Source organism: Limanda limanda, chromosome 17, assembly GCF_963576545.1.
Source record: "Limanda limanda chromosome 17, fLimLim1.1, whole genome shotgun sequence".
NCBI lineage: Eukaryota > Metazoa > Chordata > Actinopteri > Pleuronectiformes > Pleuronectidae > Limanda > Limanda limanda.
Genome location: NC_083652.1, coordinates 17,728,793 through 17,744,884, shown reverse-complemented (window position 1 = coordinate 17,744,884; position 16,092 = coordinate 17,728,793). Strand labels below are relative to the sequence as shown.

The 16,092-nt window shown below is 41.6% G+C and overlaps 1 protein-coding gene across 2 annotated transcripts; it reads right to left on the bottom strand.

Annotated features, from left to right (window-relative positions):
- Positions 1–1,416: 1,416 nt before the first annotated feature.
- On the bottom strand, positions 1,417–15,382 carry LOC133023202 (mitochondrial Rho GTPase 1-A). 2 transcript variants are annotated; one of them, XM_061090172.1, is made up of 20 exons: positions 15,036–15,382; positions 13,428–13,486; positions 13,218–13,299; positions 12,967–13,010; positions 12,811–12,864; positions 12,614–12,666; positions 11,993–12,101; positions 11,240–11,341; positions 10,532–10,630; positions 10,236–10,344; positions 9,943–10,063; positions 9,733–9,817; positions 9,348–9,493; positions 9,107–9,207; positions 8,778–8,908; positions 8,506–8,589; positions 8,212–8,334; positions 7,920–8,122; positions 7,123–7,245; positions 1,417–2,572 (listed from the first exon to the last, which is right to left on the bottom strand). In XM_061090172.1, the coding sequence occupies exons 1-20, from the start codon at positions 15,070–15,072 to the stop codon at positions 2,455–2,457; spliced, it is 1,983 nt and encodes a 660-aa protein (XP_060946155.1). In that variant the 5' UTR covers positions 15,073–15,382; the 3' UTR covers positions 1,417–2,454. The 2 variants fall into 2 exon arrangements, with proteins under 2 accessions (XP_060946155.1, XP_060946157.1); XM_061090174.1 differs by lacking the exon at positions 7,123–7,245.
- Positions 15,383–16,092: the final 710 nt, after the last annotated feature.

Here is a 16,092-nt window from a genome sequence, read left to right as displayed (position 1 = left end):
GTCTCACACATGCACATAGACAGACACACACACACAGTGGTATGAAGGCAGTCAGACACACACACACATGGACGGACAGAGACACAAACAGACACACACAGTTGTATGGAGGCAAAGTGGGACAGAATGTGAGCAGAGCGGGAACCCTGGAATCAGACCTGCCACATGGTTTACCTTAAGTGAGGAAACATGACCTCAGTGGAGACTCACCAACATTTTCCTTTTTCCATTTTTCATGACGATCTCGAACATGAAGCGGCTGCTGTCGGCTCGCTGCACCTCTCGCACCGACTGCACCTGCACCGAGAGGCAGACATTGGTGGATACTCAAGCAGAAATACTCTATCTACAAGTATTAACATCCAAATATACTGAGAGTACTAATCATATTAAACATATATTAATGAATTATACATATTGATGTGTAAACGGTGCTTTAATTTAGCTTCTGCTAAAATAGGTATTAAATGCAACTCTATATGCTGTTGGGCAAAGCTGTACATAATAATACATCAATTAAGGAAGTAAAGGTAAATTATTATTAATAATACATTTGCCTATAAATATAACATGACATGAAATGGTGACAAGGAATTACTCAAGTTAACTGCATTTACCTCTCACATACATTGCAATTGCACTTGAGTATTTCTATGTATATCCATTTCATGTCACGTACTGCACCATATATAAATATCGAATGCAGTAACAGAGTTGTCAAAAAATACTTTCACTACAAAGTAATTTCCAATGACCTGTATATAATGGATGACTTACTTGGTAAATGTAGTAATAGCTTCGCAAGTGTGTCTGAAATAGAAATAACACTTTCATCGTTTAGATATTAAAAAGAACATAAGCAATTATTTAGATCACATTGACCATCATTTAATGGGTTTGTGACGTGAATGCAGTCCTTCAATATCGACATTATATCACAGTGTTTGTCCACTTACAGCACTGCCATTCTTCTTGGTGTAGAAGAACAAGGTTGTATTTTGAAGCCTGAACCAGTACGTTGCCCATCGTATTTTCTAAGGAAACGTTTCAAAATATTCTTCAAATTGAGGTTTCATATAAGCACATTAAATACCATAAAATGCAACAACTTACGATAGAGTCCTTTCTTTTCTGCAGGAAGCCTTCGAACAATAACCTGGTCCCATCTACAGACATGTTAGCCCTCACGCGACAGTAATTTCACACGGCCACTACCGCTTGTATGATTTCCATCTACCTGTTTATCGGCGACTTCCTCCTCAGGTTCGCTGAAAACTGAATCGTTCACAACCTCATCATTTACCCACTTCTCCATTCTGCTTCTGTAAAGTACCAGTTCACGAAGGTAATAAAAACACATCTACTTTTGAAACCGCTGATTCCACCACTTCTCTTCAAGGACACACTAACACATCAGAGGGTGTAAATGTCTTTTATTACAGATATTTAAAACCACTTCATTTTCCTTTTTGTTGTTAAATTAGCAGTCATTTCATCCGGAAACCCGCGTACGGCTGTACCAGATACAATTCTCCATTGTAAATGTTCGGAAAAGAGATTGACGAGAAACACTTCCTGGGCTTTAAGGTGGAGGAGGTGCGCTGAATGGCTGTTAATAGCATAACCCCTGCTCTATGGTGCCTCTAAATTCATAAAAATATAATATGAGGGACAAAGCTCTATTTGAAAACCAGAAAAAGAAAAAAAAACAGAAGTGGAAAGTCATAAATGATAAACCACAAGGACAGCTTTGATAATACTAAATACAAAAATACATAGAAAATGTAAGTCCCTCGATCTCATGCACTTAACAGACGAGAAAACAAAGAAACAGGTTAATAAATTAACACGCAAAATAAACAAGTGCATGACATTTCCAGTGTTAGATGTAGCGCTGTTCGTACTAACACCGTGTTGCTTCTGGCTCATAGGCTGTCTACGGGGCTGCTCCTAAAATTGTTTAAGGAATACATACATGATATACTGCATATACACAACTAAAAACAGATTCACGTCCCTTTGTGGTGTTTCTGTGTATGGCTGCTTCTCTCTGCTCTCCAACCATCTACCTCATAATACTGACCTGGGGGGAAAAAACAATCTGAATCAGCCAAAAACATCCAGGAGCTGGTAAAGGATCTGAGCCGAACTCGTCCAACAGATCACAGACTGTCAGCATTAACAGAGTGATAGACAAGTGATATTTCAAATGAGGCTGTCCACCTTTTCCCCAACATTAAAACACAAAAAAATAACCCGAACTCTTTATTTTTTAAATTGCATATAAAATGTACCGAGGATTTTTGATCTTGTTCGAGGATGACTTGGAGGATGTTGAGGCGATGAGCCTGGTTGTTTGGTTAGTCAAGTCTTTGAGAGTGTTTCAGGTAGAAGGGGATGAGCAAAGTCAACAGAGGGACCTGGGGGGGGGAGTATCTGTGTCATGCTGTCTGATCACCGCTGTTTGAGCAGAGCTCTGTACATGGCGAAGCCCAGCACGGCAAACACGGTGGCACCAACGCTTGCTCTCAGCCAGAAGGTAGAGTTCTTCAGGTCTGCCTGAGCCATGTGTCTGTGAGGAGGAGCGAAACAGGAAGCAGGTGAGGAGACAGAATAAAACAATAGTCACAGTATTTTATCCATTTGTAAAAACCACAGTGGGACAACAAAGACAAAACAAAGTCACGTGTTCTCTCCTGTTAAAACTTCCTCAATCGGGAGGATAAATGACCATTATCAGTGCCCTGTGACACCAGCTTGAAAGAGGAACACTTTTCTCTTGACATTTGTTTTGGTTTTGGTTTAGGGAACAACACTAAATCATGACGCGGTTGGGGGGGGGAGAAGGAAAGCTGCACGAAAATGAGAAGCAGCTGCGGGGCAGGGAAAAAATTTAAATATTACAGAACCCCGGAGGTGTCATGGACCAAAGAGGAAAACACAAGAGTGAATAAAAAAAGTATTTTGCTATTTATTAAATATTAGATATTTAGCAGCGGCAAGAAAACACAAAGCAATATTCAATTCAGTCAGTGCAGTTTGAAGACGACGGCAACGAGAAGGCAATTATCAAGTTTTCAAATAGTGATTAGTCAATATTGAAGGAATCTAACAAATAAGTACTTGCATATCCACATCTCTGAGTCCAAGATCAGAGGAAACCAATATTGAATCAGAGATGGATGGTGAGATATTACGTGAAGGGCTGAAACACTAACAGCGTGAAAGTAAGTCAAAATCAAGAGCGCAAGTGATTGAATTCACGACTTGTAATCATTTAAGTTAACTTTGACATCTGCTGAGATAGATTTGAAATTAAAACCTCCTCGATGACACACAACTCCAGCTGCTTGGGAAGGAACAACAATCAGTGGAGAACTAAACAGACTAATCAAGGTGACTTTAAGCCAAAAGCAAAGGAGGAGTCAGCAAAGCACAAACAGAGAAATCTAAACGTTGGCGCGTGGCTTCAGCTGGGACCTTAGTCTGCAAAATAAAACCTTGCAGCAGCTGGTCAGGACACAGCACTGACTGGTCAACGGTTAAACCTACAACACACACAGACACACACACACAGGTCATTTGTGTTCCCTTGAGTAGTGTGTATCTGCCCACACACATGTTTTGTATCTAGTGAACCATTCGGTGTGGTCAGCAGCGCAGGTCTGAAGGCACCTAACGTGTATGAAAGCGTCCTGAGATTGAGATGGATCAGACCATCAAATGATGATTGATACTTTTCTTAAATTGGTAAAATCTTTCGTCATAGCGATGCCTCATTTCATTCAGTCCCTCCTGACTCAGGACACATTTTATTGCAAGAACAGATGAACTTGACACTTTCCACTTCTCTCTCAGGATGGATGTTCATAACAAGTCTGAACAGGGCCAAAATGTGTTTTGATCAGATTACAATGGGACATTAAAGTGCAGTTTGACAGAATGTGATCTGACCAGTAAAACCCCCTCGAGGTGGTCTTCAGATCTCAATGTGGACACATTTATATATACGGTTTGAATCATATCTAGATACAATCTGAATTCGAGTTGCATTTTGCTTATAGGTGTTAATTAAGAGTCATCCTTCTCTGTGGACCTGGGTTCTGCCTTTACCTGTCTGAGGGAATTAGCTGCACAGCAAAGCCCTCCACAAAGATGGAGCCCTCCACACAGGACAGCTGCAACCTGCTGTGTCAGGCTGAAATCCTCCTCTGACAGCAGGCAGCTCCCCCCCCCCCCATACACACACACACACAACCTCAATGTCATCAATATCACCAGCTCCAACCAGCACGAAAAGTGGGAACTTCCTTCACCCCCCAAACCCTTAAAAGCACAAGTGCAACCATACCTCGTCAAATGTCACTGCACACTTCAAACAATGAAAAGCTTCACACACAAACACAAACATCACATATCCAAACTGTACACACCACAGGGCAGCCAGACTAGAAAAGCTATTGATCTCTTTGTTGCTGGGTAAAATTTTACTCCCTCAAGTACAAGTTTCTTTGAAAATAAAATACATCTCTGACTCTAAGCAGGTCCCACTTTTTTCCCCCTACATTATCCTATGCATATTTAACAGAAACTGGCAGCTCTGGTGTATTTGATTTTTAATCCACAAATCATAGACTGTACACCAAACATTTCAATCACGTCCTGGTGACCGGCTGCTTTCTCGATCATATGTTGGTGGATGGGACATGGCTCAAGTTTAAGTTCTTATCACACTGATGAATGTTCAAGTGCTGAGATTTCCCTTAAGTTTGGTTTAATTTACTTACATTGAACAGGGCGTAAAGTCATGATTGACTATGAGGGACTTGCAATTCTTGCTTGGTTAATTTCTCATCTTTGTTAAAAACACACTGGCTTGGGACTATTGGTACTTTAGCTCCTTGTAATTCTGGTGACAAAAGGGGTAATTTTGGTTCATTCAGTTTTGCCCACGAAGCAAAATGACTTGGATTACAATGTCAACTGAATTCCTGTCATTTGAAATGAAATGTAACACCCATAAAAAACCCTGTTTTCAGAAAACAGATTCGGAATTCACTGGGGAATGTCGGCCCCTTGCACTGCCTGGTCTGGCCTGTTTGGTGTCATGCTATTAATAGCACCAGTGATTCAAAAAGGCATGAGCACAGAGATCACGCGCTGGCAAACGTTCAGGCCATTTTGGATAAAATCATTAAAGATATTACACCTGACTGAGCAATCCAACAGCAAACACAGCCACTCAAACCCTGCGCTCACGGCCAATAAAGCTCCCGTCTTATTCACAACACCAAGCTCTCTTTACCGTGGAAATGGACTAAAGAAAAAAATACCATCTGCCAATAGGTGGCATTGTTTTACTGAAGACATGCCATTGGTTGCGGAGAGAAAGGTGGGGAACAGATGAGCCATGCAACATAAACAACAGGCAGATTAGCAGAGGGTGAGCACATGCAGGAGGAAGAGAAAGAAGGGCAGCCAGAAACATGCGTGTGAACACCTACAGGGTGAAAGGAAAAAAAATGGGAAAACAGAATGAAATGACATGACAATCAATTTAAAAACAGGAAACATTGTAACATTTATGAAATCTAAACCCACAGGAGAACAGGTGACCATGAGTTATTATTTCGGTGTATGCACGGAGGTGTCGATACAAGTTAAGTAAGACAAATAACAAAATGTGAGTCTCCTGTAGGTGCAGACTTCAGTGTTAGGAATGGAAATGAAGACTGAAAACATCATAGACAAATCAATCCAGCACTTTTTCATAACTGAAGAAAGTTGGTGTAATAGAAAAATGGACAAGAAAAATCAAATCACAGGACAAACATGCAGACATCAATGATGTTTTCTGTCTGAATGAAACACAAACCATAGAAATTGGTTGTATTTCTCTCATTTTCTATGCAAATACAATGCTCGTTAGTCAAGATTTACTGTTTGCATATCCACTGCAGGACAGGGGAGGGAGTTGTCAGAAATAAAAGGTTCATGTCCATTTGTAACATGCATTTGTCAACTTTCACCACTAGAATCAATGTTTCATCTGGTAAAACAGATCTACTTTCTTCTAGTCCTTTGTGATCGCACCTAATATTTGGTCAGAATGACTCAATTTTTAATAGCAGCTCAATATGAAGATGGAATAATTTAGTAATTGTAACATTATCAAATTCTATAAAACAAGAAATAAATATACTCTGACCTCTCAAGAACATTCGTCTCAAGGAGACGAACATTTTTCAAATTCTCTTTTCTTGATCCAATTGGACATTTTAAGTCAGTATTATTAGTATTGTGTTTTCACAAGCAAATTAACGTCATGCATATTTGAACATGGCCTCTGACACACTGTTACCTCCCTGGCAAGCAGCCTGTGTGTTAGCCGGCACAGCATGGACACACTTTGCTGTGAGAGACTGTACAGCGAGCAGGTGGGTTCGCTGGAGCTGGAGCAGAGACCAAGACACCCAGCATGACTGATGTGTGAAAGTGAATTATACTTCAGCTCACTATTAGCTGCAGCATTTGACTGTTAGGAAGTCTTCTGGGCTGCCTCTAACCTCTCTCAGACTTAGGAACTACATTTATCGGCAAAATTACTCTCAGACAAAAACACTCAAGACTCACTCACGTCCTCTATTTTTAAGGGTTTCTCCTAATTTAGCTGTTTAAGAACAACTTAAAACCTTTTTCACGAATATTTCACCTAGTTAAAAAAAAAGACAGGTTGTTGATGTTTTGATGAGACCACAGCAACCAATGGCTATTCTTTGTCAACAAGCATCCGACTTGTTGAGGTGCAGCTGATGTGGGAACACAACAGAATGCAAAAGGAGAACTTCCCCCCAAAACAAGGAAGATTCAACATCATACTTGGGCACAAGGGATCACTACGCAAAACATTAAGTATTTTCCCTGCAGTGGATATGTGGTGTAAATCTGACGACTGACGAGCAGAGAAGGAAAGAGCACAGAGGAGCGGTCTCTGTCACCACTGTTAGAGAGCTTGGGTGAAGGAAGGAGCCCCTCTGTGACCCGCCCTGGAGGTCCAACTCGAGGGGGGAGACAGAGGAAGGTAACTATGTTACAACACTATAGCTTATTCTATGTATGAACCTGTTGAAAACGACCCTGCGGAGTTGAGCCTTTATATTGCGCAGCAGCTCCAACTTGAGGAGTTTCTGACACAGGCAATAGGTGCACCTGTTGCAGGGACACATGCAGCGGTGACGGGCGTGACTGTGGAAAAACACACAAAGATGCGTGTATTCACCACCATACAAAAAACATTACGCACCACATAACAGACAGAGAGGAGGAGGAGGAGGAAGAGGAGGCCAGAGCCAGGTGAATAAAAACCTCAACCTTCTTTAACCACAAGGTCCAAAGGAGGACCTTACTCTGAGCTGAAACCTTAACTGCTGCTATTTACCTTAATCTTAACCAAAGTATAGACAAGAAAACATCTATGTTTATATAAATTGAGTAGCTGAGTGCAATGGGTAGACGATTCCAAAAAAAATATGAAAGGGCAAAATATCACTCCCTGTGCTTCGAGGAGAGAGGAAAATGGTTCCGATACCATTTTCCCCTTTCCAATACTAATACCTGGACTTTACCGTTTACCGATCAGAAATTTAAGTCTTGCATTCGGTCCCAATTTGACTTTGAAAAAAGTCGCTCTAAAAACAGTACCTGGCTGCGGCAGAACAGCAAAACAGTTTCGTGATATCAAATTGGTACAAAGATTCACGTACTCTGTGAATGCCTCCGTTATTCTGCAATAACGGAGGCATTTTCGATGCAGGAATTGGGAACATCTCTAGGTAAAAGTAGGAAAAGGCACGTGTATACAGATGCAGGAGTCTCCGAGGTGTAAAGAGTGAAACCAAAAACAGGGGTCTAATACTCACGGATACATGGCCATGGTGGTGAGTCTGGTGTAGATGTCTTTGTTTGGTGCCTCGGTCGTGTTGCATGTGAACGGCTGGGGCGGGTGAAGCTTGTGCTTCCGGCAGAACTCGTGCGGTGAAAGGCTGTAGTGCTGCCGTATTTCATGTAGATCTGACTTGGCCGCGATCACCACACATGGCGTCTTGCTGTCAATGAAGTATTGCTGCCAAACACAAGCAATCAATGTTACACGATATCGCTAAACATCGATAAACATTCAGGTGTCTTATGTAACAAATGCCATCTACACACCTTGTACACTTTGGCACAGTATTCAAAAGAGTCTGGACTGTTGATGTCAAACACCAGGCAGACCACGTCACAGGCTAAGTCCTCCTCTGACAGGAAGTCAAAATCTGGCATCACCTCATGGAGCTTTTAGTGCGCAGACAAGAGAGCGAGTAGAAAGAGAGGGAGCATACAGATGGACAGATTAACATTTTGGAGAGTAACAATGCTGATTCGCAGTAAAGGGAAATCAACCAAGATTATGTAACAATAATCCAAAGAGAAGACGACATGATTAACTGAGTGAATGGTGCTTACCAGCAGGTACTTCTCCTGACCATACACATAGGTTGTGCTGATGGCATAGAGGGACTTGTGGTCTTCTCTAATCCGCCTCTGATGCTGCAGAGGAAAATAAACATCACAGCTTTTTATATGTTTGTGAGCTAGTTCACTTCAACAGTGGTTTGATTCATCTTTGTCAACTTTGAAGCTTTAGAGAGTGGAAAAAGCCCCGAAACAAACATCTCAAAATATCCCAACTAAATCTACACACAATTAAAAACAGCTTTAGCCAAATCATTGCTGACCTGCAGATTTTTGCCCAGGAAAGCTTGGAGGAAGCCGCTCTTCCCACTACCCCGCGCCCCCAAAATGTTGCAGCGAAAGACGCTGCGCTGGGTCTGTTTCTTCTGTAGATCAATGCGCTTGTTGCGTGTCACTGAAAGAACAGGGAAGGGAAGGATATACGATGAACAATGGGAAAATGCTGCAATATTCATGTTTTCATTTCGCACCTAGCAAAGAAAAGACAAGATAAAAACTTTTAAAAACCGGTACTCATCAGTGGAACTTTAATAATTAATATTAGGTACTTTATTTGTCAAACAATCAACACAAAAGTATGTAAATTTCTCACCTGTCATAGCAGCTGCTTGGGACTCCTGTTCATAGATGATGGAGTAGCCAAGGTAACCTAAGTACTCTAAACTACGCTGCACATCTAGATAAGTTGTTAACCTGGCACAGAAAACACAGAAGACACAACATGACACCAGGAGCATTGGTTTCAGATTTACACGTGTTAGACGATCAGCATTAAACGAATGATGCATGTCCTATAGGAGACGTGTTTATTAATAGACATGTTCCACACTCACGTCCATTGCGAGAGGTATCCTTGGTACGTGATCCATCCCTGATCGTTAGTGCAAACGGTGTTGTTGACATCTGGACCCCATGGCATGTAGGGAAACACTTTGAACAAGTCCTTCACCTCCTCTGGCGACAGCGCACAATCTCTATCCTGGATAATTCAAAGTGCACATAAATCAACAGACATTTGAACAATTGAACCAAGTCTGGATGCAAAAAAACAAGGTCGACACAAAACATAAAAGTGGTTATTCCTGAAAATGTTTTATTGTATTATAAACAAGATTAGTTCAGACAATTTCAAAAGAACAATATTTATAACTCAATAAAATGAAAAGTCTGCAGATGTATGTTCAAGAACAGGAAAGCTTTAGAAATCTGGCCACTCACCTTGTCGTGCTTGTCAAACACACTCTGCAGGAAGAGGTAAGCGTTGTGATTAAGCTCCGTGGTGCAGTCTGGAGGAATCTTTATCCTAGAAAACATAATCAGACACAAAAGTTAATTCGTCAGAGAGCATTTAGATGCAACATTTTCCTGCATCTCCTTTGCCATCTCCACTCGACCTAAATTAGAAATGACCTTCAAATGTGGACTCACATGGGGAACAGGTATTCCTGGGTGAGTTCCAGGTCGTCGTCATAACCAAACCTTCTCAACACGGTCCAGGTGGTCTCGTGTCGACCTCGCTGAATGAAGAGCGTGTGCAGGAACAGGAAGCCTGCGACAGCGAGCCAGTAAGAGAGGGTCAGCATTTAAAGGTCGATGAATATGGGAAAGAACAAGAAGGGACTGAAAAGATGAGCTGGAAGGGGACAGTTGACGGGACATGCAGAGAGATAAGAAGTGAAGAGGAAGAGAGGAGTAGGAATAAGAAAACCTGTGACTCTGACCTTTGAGTGTGAGTCCATTGTCCTTGACTCCGTCTCCCATGTTCCTCCTGACTACGTTCTTTACATCCTCTAAGGCTTGTGGTGCCAGCGGCATATTAAAACACGTTTTCTATATAAAAACAGTATTAAAAAAAAATGTCACACATAGTTTACATTAGAAAGCTCATTCATTAGATCCATGTCTTAATCTGCAACCCCAAACCAGTCCAGCCATTTTTCCTCTATTATTATTATAATTATTATTATATCATATTGCACAACTTTATGAAAACTTCCATTAAAGTGGAAAACATTACCTGGAAGAAGTTGAGCTCATTGTCATTGAGGATTCCGTCGTTGTCAAGGTCAGAAACTTTAAAGATTCTAGTTAAAGACTTTATGCAAGAGGTCTTCAGCTGTAATACAAAAATAATGCATTTATTTAGGTGGTTACATGTATTGCTGTAATACACACAGATCTAAATTATGGCAGCTAACTTTAAAGATACTATACTATTCCATACCTCTTATATTGCATACTACTACCAAAATAAATGCTGTATACATCACTCACTGGAACATGCGTAACATGAGACTTGCATTATATTCTTTACTTCTTTCTTCAATTTCCAACTTTTTTGCCCGGTGATAATAATTGTAAACAGAGAAACCCAATTGCAGGCGCTTTAGATCTCTATGATCTAGTCATCTTAAAGGTTGATGATTTCATACAACTGGTGCATTTCTGGATGCTGAGCTCTGGGAAAAATTGAAATTAAGTTATTTCTTTAACATAAAACTTTGACATCACAGTGGGGAAATTAATGATGGCTGAATTAAGCCGCTTCAGTGTCTGGGTCCTGGTTTAGAACTTCAACCAAAAAACGTACATGCTGGCTAACCGTCCTGATATATTGTAACACTTGACAAGAACTGAGCTATTGTTACGGTCATTCTTAACAAATGGGCTTTTCCTCCTATGTCATGTTAAAGGACTGTATCTGCCTCTACTGTATGGACCTCACCTCCTTCTCCTCTGGGCAGTACAGGGGTCCTGTCGGGTGGAGAACGGCCTTCTGGGCATAATAAAACAGCTCAGAGATGTTTTTCAAGTTTTTGGCAGAGCACTGAGGAAACAAAGCACACATGTGTAAATAACACAACTGAGAGCAGCCTTCAATGATCACCAGGGTTTTTACTATTTTGATTTCAATTACACTTGAATTCAACAATGGTGTAACACTGGTAGTTTTCATACGAGTCCCACTCTCATGAGCTGTGTGACTGTCCCAAACTGTATCCACTGTGTATGTGCCTTCCCTCACGTCCTCCTCCGACCTTTTAACTCTGGAACTAATCCAGCCCTGGGGGGCATAACTGAGGCATATCATGCGACAGAGGGAAACTCGAATTGAATAGCGACAATGGGCCAGCGTCTTCCACGACAGTCAAGTCTCGCAACATACTCACAGTCTATTGGTCAGCAGGCCTCGGAGCAGGGGGTGCGGAATCATAAACCTTTTAACGACTCAGAGAGCAAATTGAGGCAGGCGCTGCACTGCAGTCTGAGAGCAGCTGGGGGCTAATCTGTCCTGCACACAGCCAGGCTCAAAGTGACAGCGTCTGCTAGTATTGTATTTTCCATCAGTTTTTCATTTGCCACTTCATTGCTCTTGAGTGCCTCATCACTTTAACAACTCTGAACCAGTGGATCCAACATATATAAATGCATTTGTGGGTGTGTGTGTGGTCGAATCTGTTTGGGATTGATCTCCTACCTCTACACAGGTCTCAATATCCTGATATTGATTCATGATTGGCAGGATGGTCTCCATGCTGCTGTGTTCCACCAGGTCCGATTTGTTTCCCACAAGGATTAATGGTACCCTGTCATTTAGTAAAACCAGTTATTATTACATTAACTGTTAACCCTAACGATTAGTTCAAATAATCTGTAAATAGAACCTCTGTAGATTAAGGGGATTTTTTTGCAAATCAGCCAGAAATACTCTGGTTGAAGCCTCTTTAATGTGAGGATTTGCTGGATATCTCTGTTTTATTGAATTTGACCAGATTTATTAAAGATTTTGGATTGTTGATCGGACAAAACAACATATGATGCTGTCAACAGCAGTCTACATTTACATCTGCTAGTATGCCACAGACCTAACAACGGTAAGAAGGAGACACTTTAATAAGTTAACTAATAAAATAAACAATCAAAGCCCATTCAAAACATGGTTGCTATAAAGTGAGCTTAATATGGGACAGACTTCCAACAACAAGTTTGATCAGCAGCTGCACATTCTACAATTTCAAAATGGTAAAATTACAGATGCAAAACCAACACACATGCATGTGATATGCAGGCAAGACAGACATGAATGACATGAACACACCTGCTATCTTTATCCGTACGGTCATTGATGAGGGGAATCCAGTGGCTTGTCACCTAGAGGATGGAAGCACAACATCAAACACTGTTGAGGACATTCATTACTGACACCAGTTGATTTACACAGATTAAGATGACTGTCACATGAGGCGTCATGTTTCATGAATGGACAATGCAGGCACAGCTAGAAACCTTGCTCACCTTCTCAATGGACTTCTTGTTGTTGACGGAGTAAACTATGCAAATAACATTTGCCTATAAAGACAAACAGCAAAGTCAGTGGGATGCACATAAGACGTGTGTTTGGAATTGAGACATTAGGAGAACAAATGAGCGGAAGAATTAAGTCAAACCAACCTTGGATATTTCTTGATACAGCTGCTCGTCTGACTGTTCTGCTTCTAAATTATTTCAAAAATAAACATTGGTATAGCATATTACATAGCTGCTAATTAATTAATTAATTGATTTATTATTCATATTTAGTGAGTATCATTAGGTTTGTTCTGTAATTAATAAATTGGTTGTTTTTTTTGCCGGTGCTTATAAGGTCAACCAATAAGGTTACTACTGGATGGACAGAGTTTGCATAGCCATGGAGGATTTACCTGAGTAGTCCACAATATGTGTGGGCACCCTCTCTGGGGTGACGTCAGCTGGGATGGTGATCTCTTCAGCTCGGCGGGGAACCTGGAAGACAGAGGACAAGTATCCCAAATGAATATTACATGTATCTGTATATATTCCGAGTATGTGTATACACTTCACGGCTATAATGACCATTTCTATTGGTGTGTTGATGATCTGATGACACTTACCTCATCAGGAAACTCTTCACTGACCAGAGACATGATCAGTGATGTCTTCCCCACTTTGGCTGTACACAGGGGAAGGAAACAGGAAAATCATTTTAGAGAAATCTGGTTACACACTCATCTTTTAAAGACCATGTGTCATTAACATGTGACATGCCTTTTTTTAAAGCAGTGTTCTGGGTAATGTGTAAAGTGACAGGGAGCAGATAACAGTGAAGAGGGTAAAGGGCAGTAGACAAGTGTCTTTTGCTGTTTCCACTTCATGCAAATGTAAGAATTTACAGATTTTCCTTGTTGGATATTATTGCAAATTGAATATCTTTGTAATTTTAACTATTGATCAAATAAAACCAGTTTACTCTTTCCATTATTTCTAACGGATCACTCTTAACAGGATAGCTACGCCACCAACTCTTACTTCACACCACTGAAGTGGGCCTGCAGCTTTGTGGCTACTCAGTGCCAACTCGCCTAAAGAGGCAATGAAGGCCGCACTGCATAGACATGCCTGAAATATATATATAGTCTTGACCACACATGCAGTGGGAAGAGAACAAACACCCAAGGTGAAACAGTTTAAAGACAATGGGATATTTTGCATTTTTGATTTAACTCTGCTCTCACTCCAGCATTAAAAGGCTGAGATACAAACCATTATTCTGCTCAACAATCATTTCATCTCAATGCCAACTGGAAGTTTATCAGGAAACTATTTACAATAATCTTTTAGGGTAATTTTCAATACAAGATGCCAAACAAAGGTTCTCAAGCAGGAGGCTTTGCTGCAGTCCTTTTATCTTACAGGATATTAAAATATATGTTTGGGTTTAGCAATGCTATTCAAATTAAATAAGTAATATGGAAACATTACCTTGGGCTAGGGCTGGGCAATATTTTTCATCAAAATCAATGCAACAAAAGGTTAAATAAATATGGATATAATAGTTCTACATTGTGCAAGCAGAGTGAGGATAAGACATAAGCTTTCTACTTTGGATTTGCAGAATTTGGTTTGTATGACGTTTGAAACCACAACTATGTGACATTTATCACGAGAAGTATCGATATCCACCGATATGAAATATTTTTATTTTTATCTTGATATCGTTTTTGGCCAAATCGTCCAGATCCTTCCTTGGACTTTGGGAACTAATTGATGATACCCTATTTCCTGTGTACCTGATTCCAATTACACTCACATAGAATACAATTACCCCTTATTTCTCGAAGTATTTTGTAATCTGATCTGTTTTATAACCACATTTTCGATTATACGATGTATTTTAGGTGCAACAACATATTCAGCTGGACAGATTGTGAAGCAACGACCCCCTGGGGAGGCTGTGGAGCTATGGCAGCCCCCCGTCCTGTGGCTGTGTGGAGGTCTGAGCGCTAACACACGGAAACACCGATGACATTCAGCCATCATCCACCGGAGGACACCAGTCACAGACAGAAGCCCGTCCAGGTGTTAAACATGTCTCAGCCTTGGCATGATGGTCTACCACATGCAATCACAATCCCCTGCTAGCATTAGCATTAGCTCCCTCCCTAGCATGCTAGCTAGCACTGCGTCCCAGCGCCTCGGGGACACCGACACCTGCCACTCACGTTCCCCTACGAGCAGGATCCGCACGTCCTTCCTCATGGTGGAGCTTCTTGTCCTCTCGGGTGTCAACACTTTTGTGTTTATCGTCTCATGTAGTGTCCCCCGTTGACCCGTCGGGCCTGCGCACTCGCGTCCCCGCCGCTGTCAAACTCCCGGTCGCTTTGTAGGACAAACCGGACGCACAGGGTTCGGTGGCGCCTCGGTTCCTTCCGCGAGCTTTCGCTTTCACCGCTGGCGACTCATCGGCTCATCGGAGACACGGGTTCACAAGTCGCTTCGCGTTCAACTCTCAGCTTTTGGCGCTTTCGTAGCGTTTCGCAGTGAACGTTACATACGCGAACCTGACCTCCAGTAGCCGGCAAGTACAGCGAGCCGTGCGGGACAAACCTCAGCCGACGTTTAGCAACGCGTTACGCTGCTCCCTGGCGCCGAGAGGTGGAACTGCAACTACAATATTTGACAGACAGACAGACAGACAGACAGACAGACAGACAGACAGACAGACAGACAGACAGACAGACAGACAGACAGACAGACAGACAGACAGTCAGGCAGGCAGGCAGGCAGGCAGGCAGGCAGGCAGGCAGGCAGGCAGGCAGGCAGGCAGGCAGGCAGACAGACAGACATATCCAGATATAGATACAGATACAGATACAGATAGACAGATATATAAACAGATAGATAGACAGATAGATGGACAGATAGACAGACAGATAGACAGACAGATATTTAGTAGACAGACAGACAGACAGACAGACAGACAGACAGACAGACAGACAGACAGACAGACAGACAGACAGACAGACAGACAGACAGACAGACAGACAGACAGACAGACAGACAGACAGACAGACAGACAGATAGATACAGATAGATAGACAGATAGATAAACAGATAGATAGACACATAGATAGACACATAGACAGAAAGAAAGACAGACAGACAGACAGATACTTTATTGATCCAGAGGCAAATTTAGGATTATAAAGCATTCAGAATATAATGATTCATACAGGTGACTTTAAATCGTATCATGTGGGTCGATGATAAATACACATT